General features: G+C 44.7%; 1 protein-coding gene across 1 annotated transcript in view; it reads left to right on the forward strand.

Annotated features, from left to right (window-relative positions):
* Positions 1-25372, forward strand: part of PAK7 (p21 protein (Cdc42/Rac)-activated kinase 7) — a 43233-nt gene that overhangs the window by 17084 nt on the left and 777 nt on the right. The window contains exons 3-8 of the mRNA XM_010574811.1: positions 8933-9730; positions 15546-16037; positions 17777-17910; positions 19964-20090; positions 23028-23153; positions 25203-25337. Coding sequence (XP_010573113.1) covers positions 8933-9730; positions 15546-16037; positions 17777-17910; positions 19964-20090; positions 23028-23153; positions 25203-25337 — 1812 coding nt within the window. The remainder of the gene's footprint in view (positions 1-8932; positions 9731-15545; positions 16038-17776; positions 17911-19963; positions 20091-23027; positions 23154-25202; positions 25338-25372) is intronic.

Raw genomic sequence — 25372 nt, forward strand, 5'->3', positions numbered from 1 at the left:
TGCCACCACCCCTCTCTTCATCTCCTGTTCCCTGCACCTGCAGCGTGGCTGAGGATGAAGAGCTGTAGTGCAGAAAGTGTCATTCCCACGTCTCTCCCATAGCACATCAGTAATCCAGGCACAAGCCAGTTCCCAAGCCCAGATTTTGGAGGCAGCAGTTAGAGACACTGGAGCTTCATTGCTTTATATTAACTGCCTTTAATTCTGTCATTTTTATTTGGACATAAACCTGTTCAAGTCACACACAGCCCTGCCTGCGGCAAACTTTGGTCCCGGAGCTGTGACATGTCATGAATTTCCAGTCCGCTGTTGTCTTGGTATTACAAGACTAAAAAACAGAGTTGTGTTTCTTGGAGGGGAGGATTTCTGTCATCTGGCCCAGATGTCCCCAACTTTGCTTTGTGGTTTTTAGCTGCCTCTGAAGTCAGCCCAGCTGGAAAGCTCTGGGGTGCTGCCGCTGCAGGGTTCCCCCATAACCGTAGGGTGCTGTGTGGTGCAGAAACCATACCAGCAGTCGCTGGACCACAGCCATACCTCGGTAAATCTTACTGAATTTGCTTTACAACTTCCTTGGGGGGGGGAAGAGAAAATTCCATTAGCACAGAGGCACTGGCAGATGACGTGGCTTTGAAAAAGGGAGAATAAGATACCTGGTCCTGCTGGTGTTCAACAACAGGGCTGGCGACAGGTGTTCCAAGTCAGCAATCTTTTTTCTTTTCCTGCTAGAAAATGTTAATTTGACAAAATAGGAAAGTTTGACATTGATGGATGGATTTTGTCCAGAATGTGGCCAAAAAACTAGTCTTTGGTGTGGTTTGATAAAGGTTTTTGGCTTAGCAGGTCTACTCTGTGCGCTGTTGTGCTGAAATGATTGCCATCAGCCTTAGGAAAATGCAGTGCTATTAAAAGGGCAGTTAAAATTCCTGCAGTTAACGTTTTTGAGGAATTTCATCTTGTGGGACATTTTGTCTTTTCATTCTGTCTTGGGATAAAAGAAAATTTTGAAGTGTCCCAAGTCCTATGAAATAGAAATTCTGTGGTTTTGAGATTTCTCCATTCCTCTCTCTGTGAAGTGCTTGTGTAACTCATCAGTAATAAGTACACTAACTTTCTCCCTCAAACTAAAACACATTTCACTCTCATTTGTTGTGTGTCTAAGGGATCTGTGTATACATATTACATAAAAAATTGCACGTACCTGATGTGTTTTAAGTAGACCCAGAATAATTATTTTTGACATTTAATATTCTGTAATAGCTTTTAAAATGACATATAACAATCATGTTTGTGTATTTTAAAAAAAAAAAAAAGAAGGTAAAGTTACTAGAATGTAGATGTTTCAGTGGAATTTTAAAACTAAGTGAATGTGATTATAATGAAATGTTGCTCTTGTTGTTATGGCAACTAACTTTTAAAACTGCTGTGAAGGGTGACAAATTACACAGTGCCATTTTGGTTAGACTTTTTTTATAGTTTTCCATCATTTTACTTTTGAAAAATTTGAAACAGCTGGCACTAGTGATGGTGTTAAGCATATTACACTTTTCTCAAAACTTTAGCTGTACCTTTATTTTGATCCATGGAGTAATATATATTTTTCTAGCTGAGTAAACTTCATTTCTACATCATCAGTGTAGATCATCATCATCATCTACATCTTTCAATAATTAACATGTGGCCATGCCAATGTTTTCCCAGCTTCTCTCCTCTCCTATGCTGTTGCCAGTATCAGGTTAATTAACGTGATAGTATTGGATGTACGGTCCTGAAGGCCACATATTACCAAGCTCAGCTCTCTGCTCTGCAGTGACTTTGCTGAGCGGCAGCAAAAAAATTCGGTGATGCCGATGTGCCCTCAGAAATGTGACTGCAGTGTAGACAGGCATATTTCGTGGGTCTCCGTGTAGCTGGTTTGCAGCTGCAGGAATCTGACAACGACTGCTCGTCTGACCTGTTCGGTCCAGCCCCTATGGACAAGCCTCACCAAAATGCGCTGCAGATCTCAGCCCAGGGCAGCCGGGGCATTTTGTCAGGTAGTACTTGCAGAAGCAAGTGGGAGATATTTTTGTACAGGTGGATGCAGGGGAAGGAGTCTCTGGGACCCATCCCTCCTCCAAAGGAGAAATTGTGAGAATGATTTGGTTTTTTACTCCATTGAATTTAGTAGAGAGGCAAGGGCACAGTCCTGGAGTAACACAGCTGTTGGATAGCCCAGCATTATGCTCCCCCAAGCTCAGCATGTCTACTCCAATATTAAGGAAACCAGAATGGTGAGGGGGACTTCATACGGAAGAGGTAAATCAGTCTCTCTAAGGGAGGTGGTTCTGAACTGATGTTACCCACACTGACCTTCTCCCCTTGGAAAGCGCAGTGTTACCTGTGGCAAGGTGTTGGTACGGCTATCAGTTGCCTCTTCTGCCATAACACAAAAACCAAGCTGTACTCTCTGCTGCTATTAGCATCTGTCAGGAGGTGAAAAACTTGTCAAATGATAGTGGGTGGACAGAGTAAAACCTGCTTTTTTGTATCCAGTGATGTTGAGTCAGCTGTGGTGATGAGCACATCCCAGATGTGGCACATGATGCAGCACCCCTGGGCTCGTGTCTGGGGGCTTCTGCCCTCCCAGCTAGCAAAACCACAGAGGTGGACTTGGCTGAGTTTTACTTTGGGGCTTTTCATTTATATTTAATTTCTCCTGTGCATGGGAAAGGACAATAGCTGTCCCAAACAGGAATTGCTGGATCTTCTAGAAAGGGATTAGAGAAAGTCATGCAACAGGATCATGGCTCGCACACTTAGACACTTCACAGCAAGGGGCAGGTGATGGTCTCATGCTCCTGGTTTTCTCGGATGACTCTATGGTGTAAAGTGCACGTTTGGTCCAGAGAGCAGAGACCCATACCTCCTCGCGCAGCTGAGGCATCCAACACTGGTGAAATTTGCAGAACTCCTTCCCCTAGGAGGGAACTGTGGGCTGCCAGAAACGATTAATTTTTTTTATTATTATTTTTATGGGGAGAATGAGAATATATAGCATTGGGAAGGAATTCATAACAGAAATGATATAAACTCCAAGGCTTCCAGGTGTAAACCAAGCTCTAAATTACAGGCTTCAGGAAGAAATGTTCTGACATACTTTCCTGCCTGTTGTATATTCCTTGTGACTAACTCTGAGTAATAGCTGTTTTGTAGACAGGCTGTAGATCAAAACTGGAACAGATCCCATAGGACAGTACTGCAGGGTGCAGAGTGATAAATGACATCTCTTCCCATCCAGCACGGTTTCTTGCCACGTATCTGATGAGCTTCTGTTGCAAAAGGCATGTTTCCAGGATAAGGCTGTATGGCACAAGCATCCTAAACTTCCCACTTAGGTTAATGGTTTGCATTACTATGGAGAAATTAGTTGTTTGGTTGGCACAGGTCACTGCTGCTGGCCCGTCTGGCTGTATCTGCTCATTGCCTGCCGAGGTCAGGAGACAGCTGCCCAAATGCAGCGCTTATTTCTAACTTGTACAATTTGTATCATCTCCAGTTCGGTCTCAGGATGAAGTTTGGTGGTCCTACAGCCAGAAGCTGGGTTTTGGCACGATCCAGGTCTCAGAGTTCAAAGCAGCAAATATATCCAATTACCTCCCTTGTGGTACAACCATACAGACATAGCATAGACGTGGTTACAAAGAGGACCCTGCACTGGTGGTGGGAGCAGATGGCTCCCAAAGGGACAGAGGCCTGGGGTGGCTGCTGGTGAGGAGCAGGTCTGCTGGCTGCATGGAGAGCTCACCCAACGCTAAGGCCATTGTGACGAGACCAAGGGAGCAAGTCAACAACTTCCTAACCCTGGGACTTTTGGGAAGCGCAATGTATGATTGAGTTTCCCAAGACACTTGCACCTACATTAGGTGGGAGAAAATGCAGAGGAGAGGGATGTGACTTCAGCACAGACCTAATCCTTAATTCTGTCTCCAAAGCCCTTTTGTCCAAAAAATAGACAGGGGTCATGTGCTTTCTCTTAAACACAGTCTTCTATCTAATGTGCAAGGCTGACGCACAAGCTCCTCTCCTGCAGATGGCAGCGCAGCATTGGCTGGGCACTTCTGCCATGAGCATGGGAAGCACAACCTGCCATGATGCCATCATCAGGTGGGGGAAAGAGGGGATGGAGGTACAGAAATGTTTTTCAATCCTTTGTCATGAAGCTTCCCCATTTGGGTGTAATTAAGCATTCGCTGGAGCACAGTAGGATCGTGAGGATGGCTCCGACACCATCATTTGGAACGGTGACTCAGAGGTTAGAACTTGTCCTCCAGTGAATATTCGATGGAGAAAAACCCTGAGTGAAACAGTGGGCCAGCCTTCTTGAAAACAGCTGTCCTGGACCCCAGCTGAGCTCTCCAGTCGCTGGGCTTCTAGCTGCCATCACTTTTTCTCCCTAGCAGCATATTTACCCATCCGCGTAAAGTCAGCCATTGGAGTCTGTGTGCAGGTCTTTATCTCTCATCTCCCATCTTCTCCTTTGAGCCTGGTCCTTGTGTCAGTCCTCAAGATCGCAGCTCAGACTTAAAATTTAGCCTCACAAACAAGGGAAAGGAGCCCACCTCATATTGGCCCCAGGCTGCTAGAAAAGGCAGAATTTTGCTGCACACTTGCGGCCGTCTCCAGGAGTTTGAGGCTCTCTGGCTATTTTGAGCTTCTGTAAGAACTTGGCTTGGTCTGAGATCTCACAGCCTCTTCTCCTGTTGAGAACAGATCAACTGCAGACTCCTGACACCTCTTACACTCTTGACTGCAGCTATAAAACTCTTACTTCCGGGGAAAGCTGGAGTTTTCCTTCTGACATGATGACAAGGATCAGTTTTTCTCCCCAGTGTAGTGCTGTTCACGTTTTCTTATGCCAAGGAGTCAGATGTGGTGTCATGAACACAGCTTCAAATACTTTGAATGCCTTGCAACACAGGAAGATAAATTACCAACACATCCACCACTTACACTTAGATTATTTTAACCAGCTGTGCTTTATGCATCTTTTCTTAAGAAAAAATTGGTTTTCAGATGTGCATAGGCTGTGCTTTTAGTTTATGTATAATGCAAATGAGGGGAGAAGCTAGCTAGAAGCGAAATTGGAGTTTAGATTGGCTGTTTATAAGGGTGACATTTCCTTAAAAGACCTTTTTTTTTTTTACCCTGCACATCACAGAGATTTTAAGTCCTCATCAACTTCTGAAAACACAGCTCCAGGGGGACAAAGGATGATGTATTCTTAACGAGTGTGTAAAGTATAGTAGTTTTAAAGACAATAAATGCAAGGTTGTATTAGGGCAAAACAGTTAATTAACCACTTCATTATTGTCAAGGTTAATACAGTATTTGAGCGCAGAAGCTGTTTTTCACCTCCTTTTGGAAACAAGGCAAGACAGCATTTCTTACAGACAGATCCATTATAGCTTATCACCGGAGGACAGACTGCTACAGAAACACCATGAAGGATGTCTACTGTCACCAGGCTCCAGAGCAAATGCCAAACTTGTCCAGAGAGCAATGGAAATGAAATGAGAGCTACAGCTTCAGAGTACTGTGCTTTAATTCACAGAGATTGCGCCCCATTGATTTTAATGTATGACAGTAACGGTAGCATAAAATTTACCGGCACTCCTTCATCTGTTGTAACATTGATCCCTCCTAAATTGCAGAATGCACTGGAAAATGTCCTTTAATAAACATGGGGTATCGACTATAGCAAATCCGTGGTGAACCCAGTGAAAGCTGCACCTGCAGTAGGGCTCAATCTCTGTTTTTCATGCATGCCGGGGTGTTGTACAGGTTTCCATTACATGATCTCAGTAGACAGAAACAAAGGCCTCATAAATCTGAGCCTGTCAACCTTTGTGAATAATGCTTTGCTTTTAGCTATCTACTCTACCTGCAGCAACTTCGAAAATTCCTTAAGTTTAAAAATTGAGAGACCAGTAAGTGGTTAAAAAAATTAGAAAGAACCCTATATGAATAGATACAGAATATATATAAAAATAGAATTCTCTCCTCATATGGAAACACAAATTGGGGTTTTTTTCAGTTTATGAAGCCTTTAAAATTGCAAAAACTAGTCTAGTTCCTATGAAACTAATTACCAGGGTAACTGTGTTTATATCACTTTTGATGTAGCCTTTTTCTGTTACATTTTCTTTCAAGGTTTTTGTTTTGCTTTTAAGTTAGAGCTAGAATTTCCCATCTTTTGTGATTCCTGCTGTTGTATTTCAGTCCCAAGAGGTTTTCCCTCTGCTCGCCAATGCAGCGCACGGCCTGGTGATGCAGTAACTGGTGTTCTACATCCCCAAACCAAGACCCCCACATCAGCAATTCTGTCTTTCCACTGAAGTCATACCTTTGAACGTGGGTACTTTTGGCCCTGGTGCTAACATTAGGCTTTCGGGTTTGGGAATTTGGCCCATGGTTATGGCAGTTCTCAATCTCTGGCTTCTTTCTGCAAATACTGTGCTTCCCAGGAAAGCTGTGGGTGCTGGTGAGCCCCTGGCACACGCTTTCTCTGTAGTAAATGACTTCAGGACAGGTTAACATGGCACAACATATGTTTCATTCTTTATAACATCTTCTTTGATTTTATTTTTCAATTTTTGATGCTCTGTGGGCATCCTTACAGAGCAATTACTCTTACAGAAAGATACCTGCTTTGGGATTTTAATTTGTTTTTTAATCCTAGTAGATTGTTCTGCCCACCAGGGAGGCACCTGCTGTATTTCAGATTTGTGTATAAACTTCTTAAGTTCTGTTCAGGTAGCAAAACTGCATTCTTCTAAATCTTCTTTCTGAAGGTATCTAAAAATCCTGCTTCCAGAGAGCATCTGCTTGGAGAGGCAGAGGGAGAACTCCTCTTTCCTATAACCAAAGAGGCTGCTCTGCTCCCAGGGGCTCCCTCTGGCTCCAAGGTCCTTTTGTGCAGGCACAACGCAGGTTGCTCCAGGAAACCTCTCCTTTGTGAAGGCCGGTCCCACAGAGAGTATTAAATTGGCATTTTACTCCTCAGCATGCATTTGCACAGGGGAAGTGGGGTGGCAGTTGGGTATTTCAATCTTGTTTTCAATTATAAGCATTTCATTGTTGAATGTTGCTGGTTTATTATGTGGTAATTAAATATGAATGATTGCACAGTCATCCTGCCAAAGGGGCTGTAGCCGAATGAAACCAATTCCTCTCGTCTTGCTGAATGGCTTCAGAGGCGAAAGGAGTGATCTATTTGCTGTCCCTTATTTTTGCTGTCCTATTGTTTCGGTATCACTAGCTTCAAAATAGCAAACTAGGCAAGTAATTACGGACATAAATCAGAGCAGGGATCAGTGTGAGGTCAAGACTGCTTTGCTTGTAGCCTGGCTTTGCTCAGCTGCCTTTTGCTGAATAACAGAGAAGTACATTGTTGTTAATTTTGTGGAAAAGTGATTTTATTAGTGATTAAATGTGAATTTTGACAAAGTTTGAGCCTCTGTGTGCTTTCAAGCAGGTGTTGAGCAGCCTCACCATCCCTGGAGCGGAGCCTCCTCTATCAGTGTTGCAATGAATGAAGGGCCAGTGGCCAGGCTGGACACCACGGTCAGCATCCGATATGCCATGGTTGGTGTCCAATATACCATGGTCGGCATCTGATATGCCGCGGTCGGCATCCAGTACACCACGGTTGGCATCTGATACGCCATGGTCGGTGTGCAACATAGGCAGGCTGCAGCTCGCAGAGGGACATCTCCTTAGGGTGACCACAGTGACTCTGTTGAAAAACTTGGCAAGTTAAATAAGATAAAGCCATAGATACTTAGCCGAAGCAAATCAGCAAAGCAAATGTGTTTTCAGTAGCGCTGTGCTGATTTATGGCCTTGGCCCTTATTCTGTACATCTTATTCTTGTGGGGTGTTTATAAGCATGAAGTGGCATTCAGTGGGAGTCAACTGCTGAAAAATGGATACAACCATGTGTTATAGTCTTCAGATGGTACTAGCTAAAAATAGTCAATCTTTCTTGAAGGAGAGCTGTAACCAAGCACTGCTTGCCTCCCATCCTACCAGGAGCACCAATATTTTGGACAGAAGGGGGTAGGGATAGGCAGGGGGTTGTGGGCAGTCAATGGGAGCAAGTCCATGTCTGCAGTGCTCCTACACACTCATCATCCATGGCTGGGGGATCTATAGAGGACTTTGCAATATTAGGGCCACCACATGGCATCCATGACGTGGATGTCCCAGAGCCATGGTTGTGCACAGTCGTTTTCTGGATGCTGTGTATTGTAAGAAGGAGATGTAGATAGGTATTTTTCCCTCTTCCCCAAGTGTCTCTTATGCTGAGTAAGCTAAGAGGCAATCCCCAGTGGTAATTCTGCTACCCAGGAACATACCATTTGGAAAAAAAACCAAAAAACAAACCCAAACCCATTGCCTACTAAACTATATGCTGCTTTCCATTCCAACAGTTTGTTAAAATAACATGTAGACGTGACCGCTGAATGATTTGCATTTAGCTTATCCATACCCTGTAAATCAGATTCAGCCCACCAGTTTGGCTTGATGTAGACAACTGAATAATAGCAAATACAAAATAAGTAGTGGTTTTAAATGTCTGCTGTTGGCTACTGAACACCTACCTCCAACTGCGCTTTTTAAGAGTATCTTGGGGTTACATGCCAAATCTCAGCTTATGATGTACACCGAATTGAACCCATCTTTGTTTATTCATTTCTGCATGTCCTATTGTAAGTATTTATTGAGGTATTTTTTTCTAGCAATGGATTATTCTGAGGTATGTGACTGAAGAACATAACACATTGCTACGGGTATTTCTGGGTGAATCATAGACTTTTTTTCTTTTCGGTGGTTTTCTTGGTCAGCTATTAAACAAAAATCAGTATTTAATCAAAGCAATTTTTTATTCCCAGACTATTGTTAGAGGAAATAAGCCTCGAAAGGATACTTCAATCAATGGCCTGCTGGAAGAGTTTGACAATATCTCAGTGACACGATCCAATTCCCTGCGGAAGGAAAGTCCTCCCACCCACCACCAAGGAAACGCAAACCATGTGCCAAGGCACCAGGAGGAAAATGGTTATATCACGTATTCCCAGTACTCCAGTGAGTCAGACACTACAACAGACTATGTCGTGGAAAAATATCGAGACAAGACTCTTTACGGGGAAGAGTTAGACAGGTACTACAAAGGGAGCTATGCTGCCAAGCAGAACGGGCACATGATGAAGGTGACTTCCCGGGACATCTATTATTCGGAAGTGACGCCTCTGCAGTCAGACCTCTCCAGGTTCCTCCCAGATTACCATGCACACCTGGAGACAAAGACCAAATCGCTGGAATACGGTGGCCTAAAGCTGGAGTATCAGCGGATCCCCAGTGGATCCTCCCTGGACTATAGAGATCCCTTTCCTTACGCCCCGTCCCGAGCGTCAGTGCAGAGCGAGTGCCCCAAGGAGAGACTGGAGTACAGCGACGGCGACTGGGGACATGGCCTGGGCAAGGACGACTATGACAAGAGGCCAAAGTCATCCTACATGGACCCAGCAAGCCCTCAGCCAGCAATGAGGCAGAGGTCCAGGTCGGGCTCCGGTCTGCAGGAGCCGGCCATGCCCTACGGAGCAAGTGCTTTTAAAGCACACCAGCAAGGACATTCCTACAGCTCCTACACCTACCCCCGCTTGTCCGAAACCGCAGCGGGCATCCCCAAGGTAACGTGACATCCCCGGTGACAGTGCTGCCAGGGCAGGGATCAACCTCTTCAGAAGGGGAGTGCAAAAATTTAAGTGCATTCAGAAAATTAAGGGCAAGGAGCTATGCTTGGGCACATGATGCTAACTGCAACTGGTAACGTCCCCAGGAGCTGCGTGGCTGCCGCTTGGCGGGTGTGAAAACCCACCCACTTTACTCGGGTGTCTGGAAATGGATGTCAGGGACCAGTAGGAGGCAGGTTTGGAGATGCCCATCTTCCGGGGGTTTTACCTGGGACTGCCAATTAACCCAAGTTCTTTGGCAGTTTTTGTAGCATTAGGAGTTTGTACGCCTGTGCAGATAGATCTTAGTGGGAGGTGAGAAGCTGGTCTGGTTTGTATATCGGATACTTTCATATTTGAATTGTTACTGTGCAAGGCCGAAACCTCCAGGTTTTAATATTTATATTGTATTTATGCTATATTTATATTACAAGGTTTCTTAATGCTTTGCTGCTAATGAGAGTAGGGGTTTATCCCTCTCCGCTTTGTTTTTAAGCAGTGAAATTAAATCAAAGCAGTTTATCTCACCCAAGACATTTTAGATGTAGTTAAAAAAAAGGGTTAAGGTGCAAAAAAGCTTTCCAACCATAGTAACTACAAGCAGCTCCTCTGCACAGGTTTGTGGCCTGCTCTGCCTTTTCTAAGTCACATGAGGAATATTACCCATACAAGCTGTCCTACCCTACTTGCAGTAGTTTGCTGTAACTGTTTGTTCAGTTGAGAGAATAACCCTTTTCTTACACGTCTAGTCGCATAGCTACGATGATGACCTGCTTAAACATCTAATATTGTGCAAGACGTATTTTTTCTTCAGTGTAGATTGCATTGAACATTACCGAGTTCCCCTAGCAACGGGTTCTGAGATGATAGCTCATTTTTCCAGGGCTGAAACAGTCTTGGGTTGCCGTGGCTTACCAAATGTGCTGAGGTAGGTAGCTTGTTAGGTGATGAGATCCACTCTGCTGTTTAATGATGGTCTGAATGGTGCGTTTTCTTACTGGCTCTGTGCACTGAGAATGTGGTCCTGTCCGGCTGCAGACCCAGAGGAAGTGCCAGGTCTCTGCAAATCCACAATAGCCCCATGCTGGAGGCATGCCTGTGTCTTGCTTGCTCAGGTTTTGGCTGCTTTGCTGATCCTGGGGTGCAGTTATAATCAGTGCCCTGCGGTAGAGGGAAAGCAATGCATTTTTATTCCACATTGCATTAAAGCACAGAGCTGGGCTTTGGATGTTGAGGATAAATTGTGGGGGGAGTAGAATAGTTACCAGGTCTCTTTGCATGCCTTTCCCGAGTTCAGGGTGTGGTAGGAGGGATGCATGTGTGTAGTTAACTGTGTGCCAGAGTGTGGCATTAATTATGGATTCTAGAAGTTGTGAGGGAAGCCTGGAATGGGCTATCCGCCATTTCCTTCATTTAAAGCAATCATTTTGTCAGTTGAGAAAGGAGAAGGACAAATCCAGTAATTCATAGACTTTCTTGCGCCTGCTGCTGCCAGTTTTACAGCATTCTATAGGGCAGAAGACAGCTATATTTTACAGGACTCAAAGCACTCCAGACACTTTGAAAAACATCCCATTAAAATGCAGTTAACAACTTGTATTAAAAAAACCCGATGCCTTCGTACAAGATTCATTGTGAGCTGTTGCTCTCCTCAGTGCATCAGAAACACTCCTACAGCCTTGGTGTACTGAAACTTGATGATTCACTGTGAAATGCAGCAGTTTCGATTCCCAAACCTGTCCACAGCTCCTGGAAGTGAATAGCAGTTTCTTGTCTTGGATGATTGCTGAAGAGTCTTCTTTTCAAGGAGGCATTATTAAGATAATGGTTCATCAAATGGGCTTACTAAATGAGAATCAGGTCTCAAATCAGATATTTTACAAATGAGATTGGCTTTAAAGTATAATCAAAAGGGGGAAAAAAGTAAGCAGTGAAAAAGTCTGCAGGCACAAATGTATGGCTTCAAAATGTGTTGAACAAAGATGTTCATTTTGGCTTGTAAATGTGAAGAGCAGACTTACTTCAGTATTATTTGCAGGTGATAGATGTCAGATAAATCAAATGTTTGCCCTGTTTCATCATCAGTGATTTCAGAGGTATTACGTCAGGAGAATTCCACTGCGCTGGGCTTGGCCACTGCCATGCAGTGGGACCACGGAGGTGTAGAAAGCCAGAGGCTCAGCTTTGATTCCCTCCAGTCCACCCCCGTGTTACCCATCTGCTCTCCTATTCCTGAAGACTAACTCCACTAACACTTGCCTGGGGTCGCAGCGTCTGCTGTGTTACCCTCACGACACAGAGATTGCATCCCACTTTGTTCAGTGGAGTCTCCTCAATATTGTCACACAATATCAAACTCGTCCTACCAGGTCTGCTTATTTTTGGACACTCGCTACTGCATGTTTTCTTTTTATCCTCCTCTTCATTGCAGGCGGCCCTCTTAACTTTTTGCAATGGATCCTATTATTTCAAAGCTCCTTTCCCTGCCATTTTTCGGTAGCGGCTCTCCGTGACCCTCTCCTGTTCCTCCTCCAAGGGGCTGTGATTTCTGCTCTCCCCTTCGCTGCCTCGTACCGCTGTAACATAGCAGAGGTCTCTCTCTAATCTGGCAGCTGCTCAGCCCCACCGTTTTCCTGCTGTGTTTTGCAGGCACTCTGCACCAGGAGGATGTTTCCAGCCTGGTGAAGGCAGAGCCAAGCCTTTAATATCAGAAACCCTCTCCTTTTTTCCCTGTTTTCTCACTCACGTGCCAGTAGCTTTCCGTGAGCGCTGCCTGTCGCCTCCGTGCGTGGAACAGGGAGTCTCAGAGATTTCCACCAGCAAAGCACCAGAGAGTAGTAACCTTTCCCCTTGCAACCTCCGTGTGATTTACAGACCATCCCTTCCAGGCGTTTTACTTCGGCAAACCGAAACCTAATCAAATGGAAATCGATTTTACGTTTACTGGAAGGTGAGCCCATCTCACCAGGGGCTTGCCGCTCCCCTAGGAGGGTACAGGCTGCGGCTGCAGGGCTGCGGCCGCCATCTCTGCCGCAGTCCCACTGCAGTGTGTATGGGGACACCCGCTCGGCTGAAAGGCTGCCCGTGCAGCCTGCCTTGCAGGGAAGGTACGGACCTCTTACGAACAAGCAGGTGTTTCCACCACGCACGATACAAAACGGGCATCGCAGTCATCGGAGTGGAAACTGAAAAGAGTTTAAAGATGGTGTTACATCCACCTTTTAACAACGAAAAGACCCGACGGCTGATGTGGCCGCGTGCGGATGCGGGTGATGCTGCAAGCCAGTAAGGCGACCCAGCCAGCAGCAGCAGGATATGCCTTGCACCGCAGCGCCGTGATGGATGTCATGTCAGAGCTTCAGCTGCTCCTTTGACCTGATCTTGAATGACCACACTACTGGTTTCTTCTTTCCTTTGTAGTATTTAAAGAATTTCCTTTCAGTAGGTAACTGCATTCGGTCGCAGAAGTAGAATTATTAGCGGAATAAAGTGTGTTCGATTTTGCTGTGATGTGAAGCACTGTGTCAGGACACCGCCTCAGAGGAGAGGTTCAGCTGATTTACTCATTATAGCTCCTGATTTTTTGTAAGATTTCATGGGATTCGGGACGTGAATGGGTTTACATTGTACTGCAATGCTAACCTCAAAAAGCTTTCAATAATTCTTAGCAAGCACACCGAACCCCTGAATTTTCATTTTAAAATTGCACTGCGGAATTTACTTTTGCCAGTGTGTTAAGCTTAGGACATGCTCAGAAATATCAGGCATGGGTGAAGCCTCAAGTAATTCATCAGTGTGGATTTATCCAGCTTGAATTTCTAGACAAGGCTTTCCCCAACTCAATAGTTAAAAGAAAATGGTGTATTTACAGCCAAAGCAATAATATATGTGTCCCTACGTACACAGATACATAGGGCAGGGCTAGATTGAGTTCCCCTCCCTCCACCAAACCATCTGAGCACTTTTCCGTGTTAATTAGTTTGGTAGATGTAATGTCCTTCACAAAATTCATGGTGTCTCTGACCCCCTTCTATTTTATGTCTACCTATCCCTGCCTGACAAAGGAAGTGAAATTATGGCTGTAATCACGCGGATGTTTTGCTTAAACAAAACCAGCATCCTAGGAGGTGGCTGTACAACACTGTTACATGCTCACTGGATGCTCCATATGGCTGGTAGCTGTCAGCGTGCGAGTCGCAGACGGAGGCAGACTCCAGCTTCACGTTTCCAAGGGAAATCTCTGAGCAGCCCCTCTGGAGAGGCATTCCCTCTTCTCTGCTAAACCTCACGCAGAATGAAAAGGCAGGCACGCCCGGCTCACACATGAGGTAGGAGAGCGTTGATATAATATTGCACTCGGAGGCTTTTCTCCCCACACCGAGGCGACTCCAGCTAGAAACTCCTCCTCACTGTGCAGCAGCCTACAGAGATAAATTGATGCTGCGGCAGATTTTTTTTTTTTCTTTTTTTTTTTTGCAGTCTTAGCATAAAACGGTCAAATGATGTTCCACCGCAGAATTCAATTTCACAGTTCAGTTGGGTCCTTGATTACACTGCCAAATTCAGATTAATGTGCATTTAACTAACATGGATCAGGGACTCCTGGCCAGCAGCCAGCAGTAATAGTAGCAACTGTGAGCTGTGTAGTTTGCTGCTCTGTCCACCCCTGTGCACCGCCACCGAAATTGATTGATTAAATGAACTCATTGCCATAATTATTTGTAATTGTGCTACATCATGAGCCTGTGTCAAACCACCCCCCTGCCCCAAGATGCTCCACACGTTGTCAGGAGTCACATATGTTGTATCGTAAATGGGGAGCTGCTTTTTTCCAGGGGAAAAAAAGTATTTTGGGGGAGGGTGGGGTTTTTTGCCTTACATCCGTTTTTTAGTTTCGATAGAAGCAAACTATTATGTTTGTGAATGTGAAGTATTAATTTGCTTTCAGCATAAGAAGCTTAGAAAAGCTTGGAAAACAATAAGAAAGAAGGAACCTGCAAATGAGCAAGGCCTCCTATCGAGATAATTTCCTTTGCGATTGTCTCTGATTTCAGATGAAAATTAGCGGTTTCGTGACACTGCAGTTAAGTAGTGTGTCACTCGCTCTGGAAAATTATTTAAGAAATGGTAAATTGAATTAGGCTCCTCATCATACTCATGTAGGCAGTCAGTCAAACAGCAGCCGGTAGCAGGGCAAGGCAGGAGATGGCAGGGATTTCAGGGTACCACCACCTCCACAAGAAGAGGTTGGGTCATCCCTGAATTGCTGGAGAAAAGCATAAGAAAAGACTAAGGGCTGAGAGTCAAAACCCAGGAACTGGTATTTGAAAGGAAAGACACAAATTGGAATTTGGCAAAGGGGTGCTGGTTGTGAAAGCGATGAATTCTTAGAGGAAACGGCCCAGAGAGCCTGCAGGGCACTGCAAATACAGAGCAAATACACTTTTTGGAGCATACGCTTTCATTAAACAAAGTTTATTGTATCTACAAACAGGTGCCTGGACAGAAAAATGGACCTGAGGTCCATAAAAGATCTCATGGTTTTTCCTGGCCTCATTTTAGTGCTGATGACAGCACAGTAGCCCAATGGTCTAAAAATCTCTTTTCAGATACAGGGCAGCAGTGTCATGTTGAGAAGAACGGGTGCATGTGGGAACACGCTATGCCGGCACCTTGCTGAGGATCTCCAGGGGTGCCAAAAACGAGCCAAGTGGATGGACAGCAAGAAAGCTGTCTGTTCACCCGCGTTCACTCGTCTGCTTTTGTGTTGCAGGTGGATTATGATCGAGCACAGCTGGTCGTTAGCCCACCGCTCTCTGGATCAGACACCTACCCCAGGGGCCCAGTAAAGCTACCTCAAAGTCAGAGCAAAGTCAGCTATTCAAGCAGCAGCTACCAGTACCCTCTGGTCTACCACAAAGCGTCCCACTATCACCAGCCGTCTCTCCAGCCCAGCTCTCCCTATATTTCCACTGCCTCCTACCCCAGCTCCCCAAGTATCACGTCAAGTGCTTATCCTCCACCCAGCTGGGGATCCTCCTCAGACCAGCAGCCCTCCAGGGTGTCCCATGAACAGTTCAGAGCTGCCCTGCAGCTTGTGGTCAGCCCCGGCGACCCCCGGGAGTACTTGGACAGCTTCATCAAGATCGGGGAGGGCTCCACAGGGATTGTCTGCATCGCCACTGAGAAGCACACAGGAAAGCAAGTCGCTGTGAAGAAAATGGATCTCAGGAAACAGCAGAGAAGGGAGCTGCTCTTTAATGAGGTACGTTGTTTTGGGTGGTGCGACGGGTTTTGCAGGCGGTAGGTTCAACGGGAGACGTGGGTCAAATGGCAACCTCAAGAGCCAAATTAGTATCTTTCTAAAAGAGGTGGTGAGTCCCACGCACATCTATGCTGTGTAAATATTGTGTAACCAGACCGGTTTCAAATGAGCTACGGCTCCTCCTGGCTTTAAACCTGTAATGCAGTGGAAAGTCAGAGTAAAAAGCTAAGAAATCTATCGGCTGCTCCGTGCAGCGGATCAGGTGCACAGGCGTAGCCTGGTTCCCTTTTTCTGACCACTTTCTTGTATAGTTTATTCTTCCGAGATGGAGGATCCAAACTAGCCGGACTATTCAAGAAGCATGTGCACCGTATTCTGACATGCATGGACTTTTTGTTTCCTCCTTCCTCTCTCTCCTAACCATTAGCAGTCCCTTTGCTTTCTTGATGGTTACCTAGCAAAGAGCTGGCAGTCCCTTTTTCATGGAACCATTGTGTTGATTCCCACATCTCCTTTCCTGAGTGGTTGTGGCCAGTTTAGAGCCCACAACTACTTATGGAATATTGCTTTCCCCATGTACATTATTTTAAATTTAAGAACACTGGTTCTCATTTGCCATTTTTCCACCCAGTTGTTCGGTGCTGCAAGTTCCTTCTGCAACTCAGAGAGTTTCTCCTTTTTTTCTTCTTATTCTCCCTAGCGCTGCATGTTCTCCGCTCCCTTTTTGAGATCCCTTGTAAATATGCTGATCAACGCCAAAAATTGCAGGTCCCAAGGGAAACCTATAGTGAGAACAAACGGTTTGCTTCTATCATTTGTTTCCTGTATTTTTAACTATAAGAGGATCTTCCTCAGCACATGACAGTTAACATTTTTTTAATTAAAATCCTAGTTTTTAAAAAACTTCACACAGTTCTGCTTTGCACAGTCCATGACTGTACTGGGTCTTTTGGCTTTGTTTTGCCGCTGCTGGAAGACAGCACTGAATTGTGTTGTGGTAGCTCTAACCAAGCATCTCTTGAATGGTAACATCTTGAAGCGGGTCCTACATGCTGTGCAGGACCAAGCTGCTTCCCTGACACGCTCCAGTCACTCGTGTCATCTGAAAATTTCTTTTCAGCAGCGCTGAAATTCCTCCATCTATAATGAAGCCTTCCCTGGCTGTTGTTTTCTCTCCTGATTGCCTTTCTGACATCCCTCAGTACCATGTGGTCGCGGTTGCCTTGGCTGGGCTGCTGTTACTGTGGTCCCAATTCTGTACAGTCCCTTTTAGATGTGGGATTTGAGTTGTCTTATGAATATCCCCTATATTACCAGCATTCTGTTAAAATTCTGTGCAAAGTACCATTTGATGCATGATGAAGAAGACTTTGATGGGTTGAGAGATTGATCAGGTAAGAAAAAAACAAAACTCTGTCATACTGAAAGCAACTGGCAATAAAAAAGCAATGAAATAAACAGTCCTGTTCCTGCAGTCTGAAAGAAAACCAATTATCTACCACTTACTTATAATTTTACAACTAAAGATTCTTCCTTCTTCCTAATGCATTTATGATGACTGTTACTTTTATGTAAATATATTGATTTTGTTTATGCGTTGGCATAAGGATTAGGGAGGATGTGATTCATAGCGAAACCTTTACTAAGCACAAAGAGAAAAGTACAGTGAAAAAGAAGGTCAAAACAAGTGTCAGATAATGCTTATAGCAATTCACATATCGTCTTTTCCTTCCTCACAGGTTGTAATCATGAGAGATTACCATCATGAAAACGTGGTTGACATGTACAACAGTTACCTTGTTGGCGATGAGCTGTGGGTTGTGATGGAGTTTCTAGAGGGCGGCGCTTTGACAGATATAGTGACTCACACAAGGTGGGTTGGGGACCAGCAGCGTAAAGCCCACAGCATAAGCTGGGCAGGACGGAGATGCCGTGGCTTTCCTTCATGGATGCCTCCAGACCTCACCTCCTGCTGAGGGAAGCTGGGTACCTCCTGGCTCTATATATGTATTTTTATATATATATTTATTGCTGTATATTCATATATACATACAAAATACATATATACAAACATAAAAATACATACAATATACATACATGGGAAATATATATATGTGAATATATCTATGTATGCGTATAGCTTTATATGCATGTGTGTGTGTGTGTGTGTATATATATACACACACATATACATGCACACACACACACACACTTACTTATACTGTAGCGTGCTCACTTCACCAGCATCAATAAGCCACTGCAGATGAATTCCTGTCAGTACCAGCATTTTTTAAATAGAAGGGAAAGAAATATCTGAAAGGCCTTGCTGGTAGATGGGGATTTGCTAGTGCTTTAGGAGGTAATTTAGCAGCAACACGACTTTTAGCCTTTACTTCCTAAAATGGCAAAAAAAATCTTCTTTTCCCTGTTTGGTGATCTGTATTGTTGTTTTTGCCATCATAACTATGTCTTCTAAGGGTGATTTCTCTCCATACTCATAACCCATGTAACCACGCTGTCAGAAATGTTAACTGCAAACCAAGCCTAAAACATAATGGGAAAAGTGGTTTTATATCAGAATATTTGTGCTTACGGTAGAGCTTGTTCCCATATTTCAGTTAATATTGTACCTTTAAAGAAGGCGATTTGCCAGCACAAAAGCTGTAGTGTATGGAACCGCTCTTCCTCTTCTGAGTGGTGACATTAGATGTTATAGCCCTCTTTACATCTGCTCTTCACTCATCTTTTCCTGATAAGCAGGATAAAATGAGACAGGAAAGAGGAATTCTTTATTTAATTTCTTCCTCTTGAATAAAAAAATAAAAATTTCCACCCCAAACCAGTGGGAGAGTATTTAGGTGAGCAAGAAGAAAAGCAAGGAATAGTAAATTAGAAAATTTGTCTTCTCTCATAGTTTAATGATGCTCTTAGATCCTATCAAAAGCAGAGCTGTAACACAGGTATATTATTTTTTAGTGTTGCCTTATCTGATGTGCTGAAATAAATCACAATATTGCAAGTCATTTGTTAAATACTGCTCCCCAAAATATTAAAGCTCTATCTTAGATATTTCTGACAGGAGTTTAACGGCAAACAGATGTTCCCAGGATGCCACTTCTTAAGAGCTGTCATCTATTTTTTTACTCAAAATAGTCTTTCCTTAATCTTCTGGGGTTTTTTTACATTGCATGACCTTCCCTCAAATATTTTGCTAAAATACTGCAAATGGCACACAAAGTTAAAGCAGAAATCTTCATGGGTATTTTTCTGCTCACGTAGCAGAGATGCTGGGGACATCCGGCGATGGGGCAGTGGTACCGGGGCGCACGACCCATCCCAGCCGTTGCCATCGCACTGTGGCAGATGGCTTCTTCCAGAATGGGGTTTTGCACACATGCACAGAAATGAGGACTCTTCCTATTTATTTTTTACTGAAATACGCTGAATATTTTTTTAGAAGGCATAAAAGCAAAGAAGTGCTCTCGAAGAGCTACACCCAGGGCCTGATGTTTTGTCTGCACAATTAAGAGTGTTTTTTCTCGTATTTATTCCATGCCTGTTTCCATCCCAGTAGTGATATACCCTCCTTGGCAAGCAGTGAATTTACTGTAAATAAGGCATTTCCGTTATTTCCCAGAGGGAAGCAGGCTCACTGTAACAGGCTACATCACACAGTACACTCTGCTTCATTAGTGCTGCAGAGAGACTTAGGTAACCAGGCCTCGTTGCAGTGTTGTTCTTCACCCCTCATCTCCCCTTTTTTGACAGAAATAGGACCAGAGAGTTGGCCCACAGAGATGTTGCCTAAAAGATCTCCTGGCTGTCTGTATACTGGCATGAAGGGAGACTTGGGCCTCTTCGCTCCAGCTCCCCTTTCCTGCTGTCTTCATTAAAGCTCAGCTCGTTTTTCCGCCTTGCTGTTTCAGGATGAACGAGGAGCAGATCGCGACCGTCTGCTTGTCTGTCCTGAGAGCTCTGTCCTACCTGCACAACCAAGGCGTCATCCACCGCGACATCAAAAGCGACTCCATCCTTCTCACAAGCGATGGGAGGGTGAGCGCCCAACATTTCCCCTGCCATCTCTTGAGGCTGGCATGAAAATAGCTGTGCATGTTCGAAGTGACACTAACTTAAAAAAATACAAGCCAGGCACGTGAAGGCAAGGGATATGACCTGTGAATAACTTGTTAGAGAGCTGAATCAGAAAAACACAGACCTGGCCTGGCCGGTGATTGACATCAGCACTGCATGCAGAAGCCTTGGGAATCAGAGCCATCAAAAGGCAGTGGCAGAAGAAACTGTGCCACATGGGTGATGGTTAGGTGGCGGGAGACCTTCTTTTACGCTGCACCACTCCTACTCTGATGCCTCTCAAAAGTATTTTCTTTTTACTACATTTAGTTATCCTTTAGTTAGCAAGCTTCTATACATTTGCTCTGTTTTCCCAAGCCAGTTAGGAGGCTCACATCAATCCCTGTGAATAGGAAATATTCCGCATTACTGCTGAAACACTCCCTTGATGGCAAGAGTAGCTTTTACCATAGGTGCACTTACAAGATGCTTGATAATACCTGTCCCACACTTCCATTTACTTGGATAGGCTGCTGCTGTCAGTGAATTGGTCGTTCTTTGTGTCGTTAATGAGTAGGGAGAGAGGGCAACAAAATGCTGCACATGACCTGCTCAGTCAGCAAAATGAAGTTTGCGTGCAAAAAGCCACTATTCAGCAGTGCTTGGTCCCCAAAAAATTATTTCCTTACAAGGAGAAAGGTGGGTTTGGGCAGTGGTATTTCTGGGCATACACAGCCATTAATCTTGAGGCACCCAAAGGCTTAGGTGGAGGGAAGCAAATCACTCTTAAATAGAAACCCCTAATTTCTGCTTGAGTTAGGCACTACTTCACATCTCACCTTGTGGCCCCATTGGGATAATTTGAGTAGAAACTAATGCATTCATGGCCAGTGAGTCCCATAAGCAGGGCTTTAAGGGTTGCTCCACTGGCATTACACACCTGTCTAAAGCAAGACTTAGTGGGTTGGTCTGAGCCCAAGAGCACCCAGTCAGTCTGGAACCAAATCTAGATCTCCTTCAGAAGGTAAAACTCTTGGCTTCCCAGGCCTGGTCTGATTATCTAATCAAAGGTTTACCATTATAATTTGATTCCCACTTCGCAAAGGGAGGGGGATTTTCTTCCTGCAGTGGTCACAGGCTGCTCCTGTTAATCCTGTCAGGGGAAGAAAATTCCATGTGTGTAGGAGTTTTCCAGTTGTGATTTCAATCCATGTTGCTGAAATAGCATCTGATCTGCTCTCAGGATCTGCATACAGTGCCTCATTATACTCATTACTCCAGTACTTATTATCTGCATTGCAGATTTCTTCATGGCTGTGTTGTGCAATTATCTTTTTTTAGAAAATCGTCGTCTTCTTTTTTATACTCGAGTGAGCAATAGATATGCAAAAACTCTTGTACTCCTACAAAAGAAGATTGGGCTCTGCTTCCAAAATACGCATTATTTCTTCCATTCCTCATCATGTAAAGTAAAAAATACATTTAGCACAGAGAACTTGGCTATTATTGGCTCTGTTTTAGAAATACCAACAATCATTTTGTAATTCTGTTAAAAATAATACCCTTAATTTAAAAAAAAGTAATGTCTGTACTGAATCCAAAAGAAAACAAATCAGTGCTGATAATAAAATGCTGGTCTACACAATGCAGGGATTTATGCAACTTCCCACTTTAGTTGTTCTGGGGTTGTCTGGGCTCGCTTTGTATCCCCAGGCGCCGAGTACGTGATCGGATACATGGCTTACGAACCTTGGACATGGGTCACTGTTGCACTGTGCAGTGTATAGCTGGGGGTGATGGAGGTTAGGCTAATGTCCAGGAGAACCCTTATGAGAGCTTCTAGGCCTCCAAATAAATACTTGGGGGAAAAAAAAAAAGCCTTTAGCCTTATGGAACAAGCTGTTTCTGGAAGGGGGTGATGCCACTGACACTCAGACCATCTTGTTTTGGTTGGGGGTTGGAGGAATTTTCACCTTGGCATTGTACAGCAATGGGGGGGGAAGCGATAATTTTCCGTAATTTTTTTTCTAAAAAAAAAAAAAAAAAACTGGCATAAAAGCATGAGCAGGCACATGATGCAGCAAGAGCTGCTCTCCGGAGTGCTTGTGTATCCCATTATTTCTAGTTCAGGTCACTGCCACAGCTACTCAAGGACAGTACCGTCTTTAATTCCTGAGTTACCAAGCAAAGGGAGCAGGTCCCCTTATCTCTAAAACCATTTTGGAAAAGTCTTGTAGCCTTCCCTGCCTTCCCCAAACTAGCTCCCCTACTACATAAAACTGACAGTTTCTTTAATGATAGTCCACAGTGTGTAGTCCTGGTCTTGAAAAATCATTCGCAGGGCTATTGCTTTCTGTGACAGTTAGATCATGCTCTCTGTGACTGATAAAAGAAAATGGGGTGAATGCCACTTGTTTATCTGTTTTCCGGCAAACTCACAGATTGTATGCCTGATACAAAGGAGTGGTGTGTATCACAAAATATGTATATTACTGAATATCAGTATACATACATAGACTACAAACATGGGGTTTCTATTTTTGCAATAATAGATTCATTATAAAACACTGTTACTTCAGAATTTTTTGCTTTCCTTCTATTTTTTTAAATATTATAAGCCATTTATCACCTCTGCATCCTTTTGCTGTGGAGAGGCAATGAGCTATGACAGGCGATGTTAGTAACGAGCACCATTCCCACGCTCTCCTATTTCTTTCACTTGCCTTCATTTTAATGAGCCGCGCGTTCTCCAGGCTGTATTGCTGGCTCCAGCCACACTTCCAAAACTCTGCTGCTGTCCTGTCCCAGGCAAACGCTGCAGCTCTGTCCCTGTCCCCCCAGCTGTAGCTGGAGATGTGTGTCTCAGAGGAATTTGCCTTGTTATTCAAAAGGGGCTTTTTCTTTCTCTCTACATTTCAGATAAAATTGTCTGACTTTGGGTTCTGCGCCCAGGTGTCAAAGGAGGTCCCCAGGAGGAAGTCGCTAGTTGGGACGCCGTATTGGATGGCGCCGGAGGTGATATCCCGCCTGCCCTATGGCACAGAGGTGAGTACAGCCCACGCAGACCCAGCACAGCCGTTTTCCCTCTGCCCGGTGCCTTGGTCGGCCCCACCGAGCCCTGTCAGAACCATGCAGTTCTAATGCATTTGTGCAGATATGCTAAATAACAGCAATTAAGTCTGCCCCAGAGTGCTACTTCGTGCCTTGTTTTAAAGTATTTCTCCAAGATGACATCGTGGTTAAATAACAACTCCATTTAGCGCACTAAACAGTGTAATGCTTTTACATATTTTAGCTTAGGGTGCTGTATTAAAGGAAACGGGCATCATTTTCACATCATGAAAGACTCTTTGATGATCTTTAATATCAAGCCTGCAGGCTGGAGCTGCAGTTACAGGTGTGTACACCTGCCTGTGCCAAACCAGCAGCCCGTACTGCACAGCCAGGTCCCATCAATATTTACACAGACCTGCAGGCAGAGATCCACTCTGCTTTCATCCAGCTAAAGCCTGAGATCCCTTTCCTCCAGAGTCCCAAACACAGGAGCCAGCTGGGTGGGTTGGATTGCCACCCTCTGTTATAGCATTTGTCTCCACATTGGCTCATTCCTTGCAGTCATTGCTCTCATTAGTTGAGAGGGAGGGGAAAAAAGTGTATCTGTGGGAGCTATTTTCAGCACTACCAAATGGTCTGAAAAAGGCAATTCACACATTTTTATTAGAGCCCTTCAGATGAGCCCAGAAAGGTGGGGACCCAGCAGCTCTGCAGTGCCGTACTCTCTCTGTTAGGAAGCTCTGAGTCACAGCACTTACTTTGGCACTGCCAGCCTGGGAAGAGCAGTCCCCTCTCCCGCGCACAGCCGTGACAGTGACTCACGCCTCCCCAGCCAGAGACACGGCTGCATTTTCTCCTCTATGATGTGGTAAGGGGAGTTGTCTTCTGCTTGATAGTGCCTATAGTAACAGCTGCAGAGACCAAACCTGCAAGATAAATATAGATAGATATGGATATATTTATACACAGACAGACAGACACACACACACACCAGCCAAGGCCTGAGATGGCAGATGCTGCATCTTCACATCACGCAGCAGGGACCGATCTGGCGCAGGCAGGGAGAGCTCCCGCCTGAGGGGGAGGGCACCCTGCAAGCACCAACATTCACCCAGGACGTCTGGCATTGTAGAAGATGTTTCAGGGGTAATAACATCAGCTATTATTAGCCCATTAATAGCACTGAAGGGATTATAAAGAAGTGGCTGAACTTATGGCTACATTAGGTTCCCCCACCAGAAGGATAAAAAAAAAAAGATTTAAGCTGAAGGATAGTGTTGGCAAAAGAACACAAGCAGTATGAACTGGCCTTGGCTGTATTTGGGCTGGCAAATGACAGGAATTACAGTCATCAGAAGATGGGGATTCTGGAGCAGCTCTGCAGCAGGCCAGGACCAAAAAAAAAAAAAAAAAAAGTGTTTTGTGCTGTTGGTTTTTTTTAAGCTGGAGCTGAATCACTTTCCAAAGGGATTATATAATGGGTTATCTGTGCTCGCTGGAAATGGGCCTGGGTGTAGTAAGGACTTGCATTTGCCTTGGGGCCTCAAATGCCATTCCTACAGTCTTTAAGTTTCAGGGAAAACAGAGTGACTGATTTCACAGCAGCTGAATTGTACCCTGCTGTCCCACTAGCTGCACCTTTCTGCAGCATTGCGGAGCCAACCTGGGGTAAATACTCAGAGGGTGCAAGTCAGTGCAGCTGAAATGCAGCACAGTAGGGTGCAGCTGGCCTCTCAAACGAGCGTGCCTTAGCACTGCTTCCAGTGGGCATCACCTAAACCAGCTGAAGACCTGGGTTTGTAAGTTGTTTCTAATTTATTTCTTCAATGCATTTACTGCTCAGAAGAAAAAATTGTTGTCGGCTGGTTAAAAAAGAAAGATTTATGGTGATGGCTCACCAGACCGTTGGCTTAGGCTGGGTGCAGACGGCAGGTACAACAGCTCGAGCCAACTCAGAGGTTCACACGAACCCAGCTGTTGAGTCTGGTAGTCCCCTCTCTGCACTACCAATGGTGTTTATGAATGGTTTGTGTGTTACAGGTGGATATCTGGTCCCTGGGCATCATGGTGATAGAGATGATAGACGGCGAACCTCCGTACTTCAATGAGCCACCACTGCAGGCCATGCGCCGAATCCGGGATAACTTACCACCCCGGGTGAAGGACATGCACAAGGTCAGACTTCCAATAGGTGATGGGGGTCTTGCACC

This window comes from Haliaeetus leucocephalus, unplaced genomic scaffold (assembly GCF_000737465.1).
Source record: "Haliaeetus leucocephalus isolate CR32 unplaced genomic scaffold, Haliaeetus_leucocephalus-4.0 Scaffold450, whole genome shotgun sequence".
Lineage (NCBI taxonomy): Eukaryota > Metazoa > Chordata > Aves > Accipitriformes > Accipitridae > Haliaeetus > Haliaeetus leucocephalus.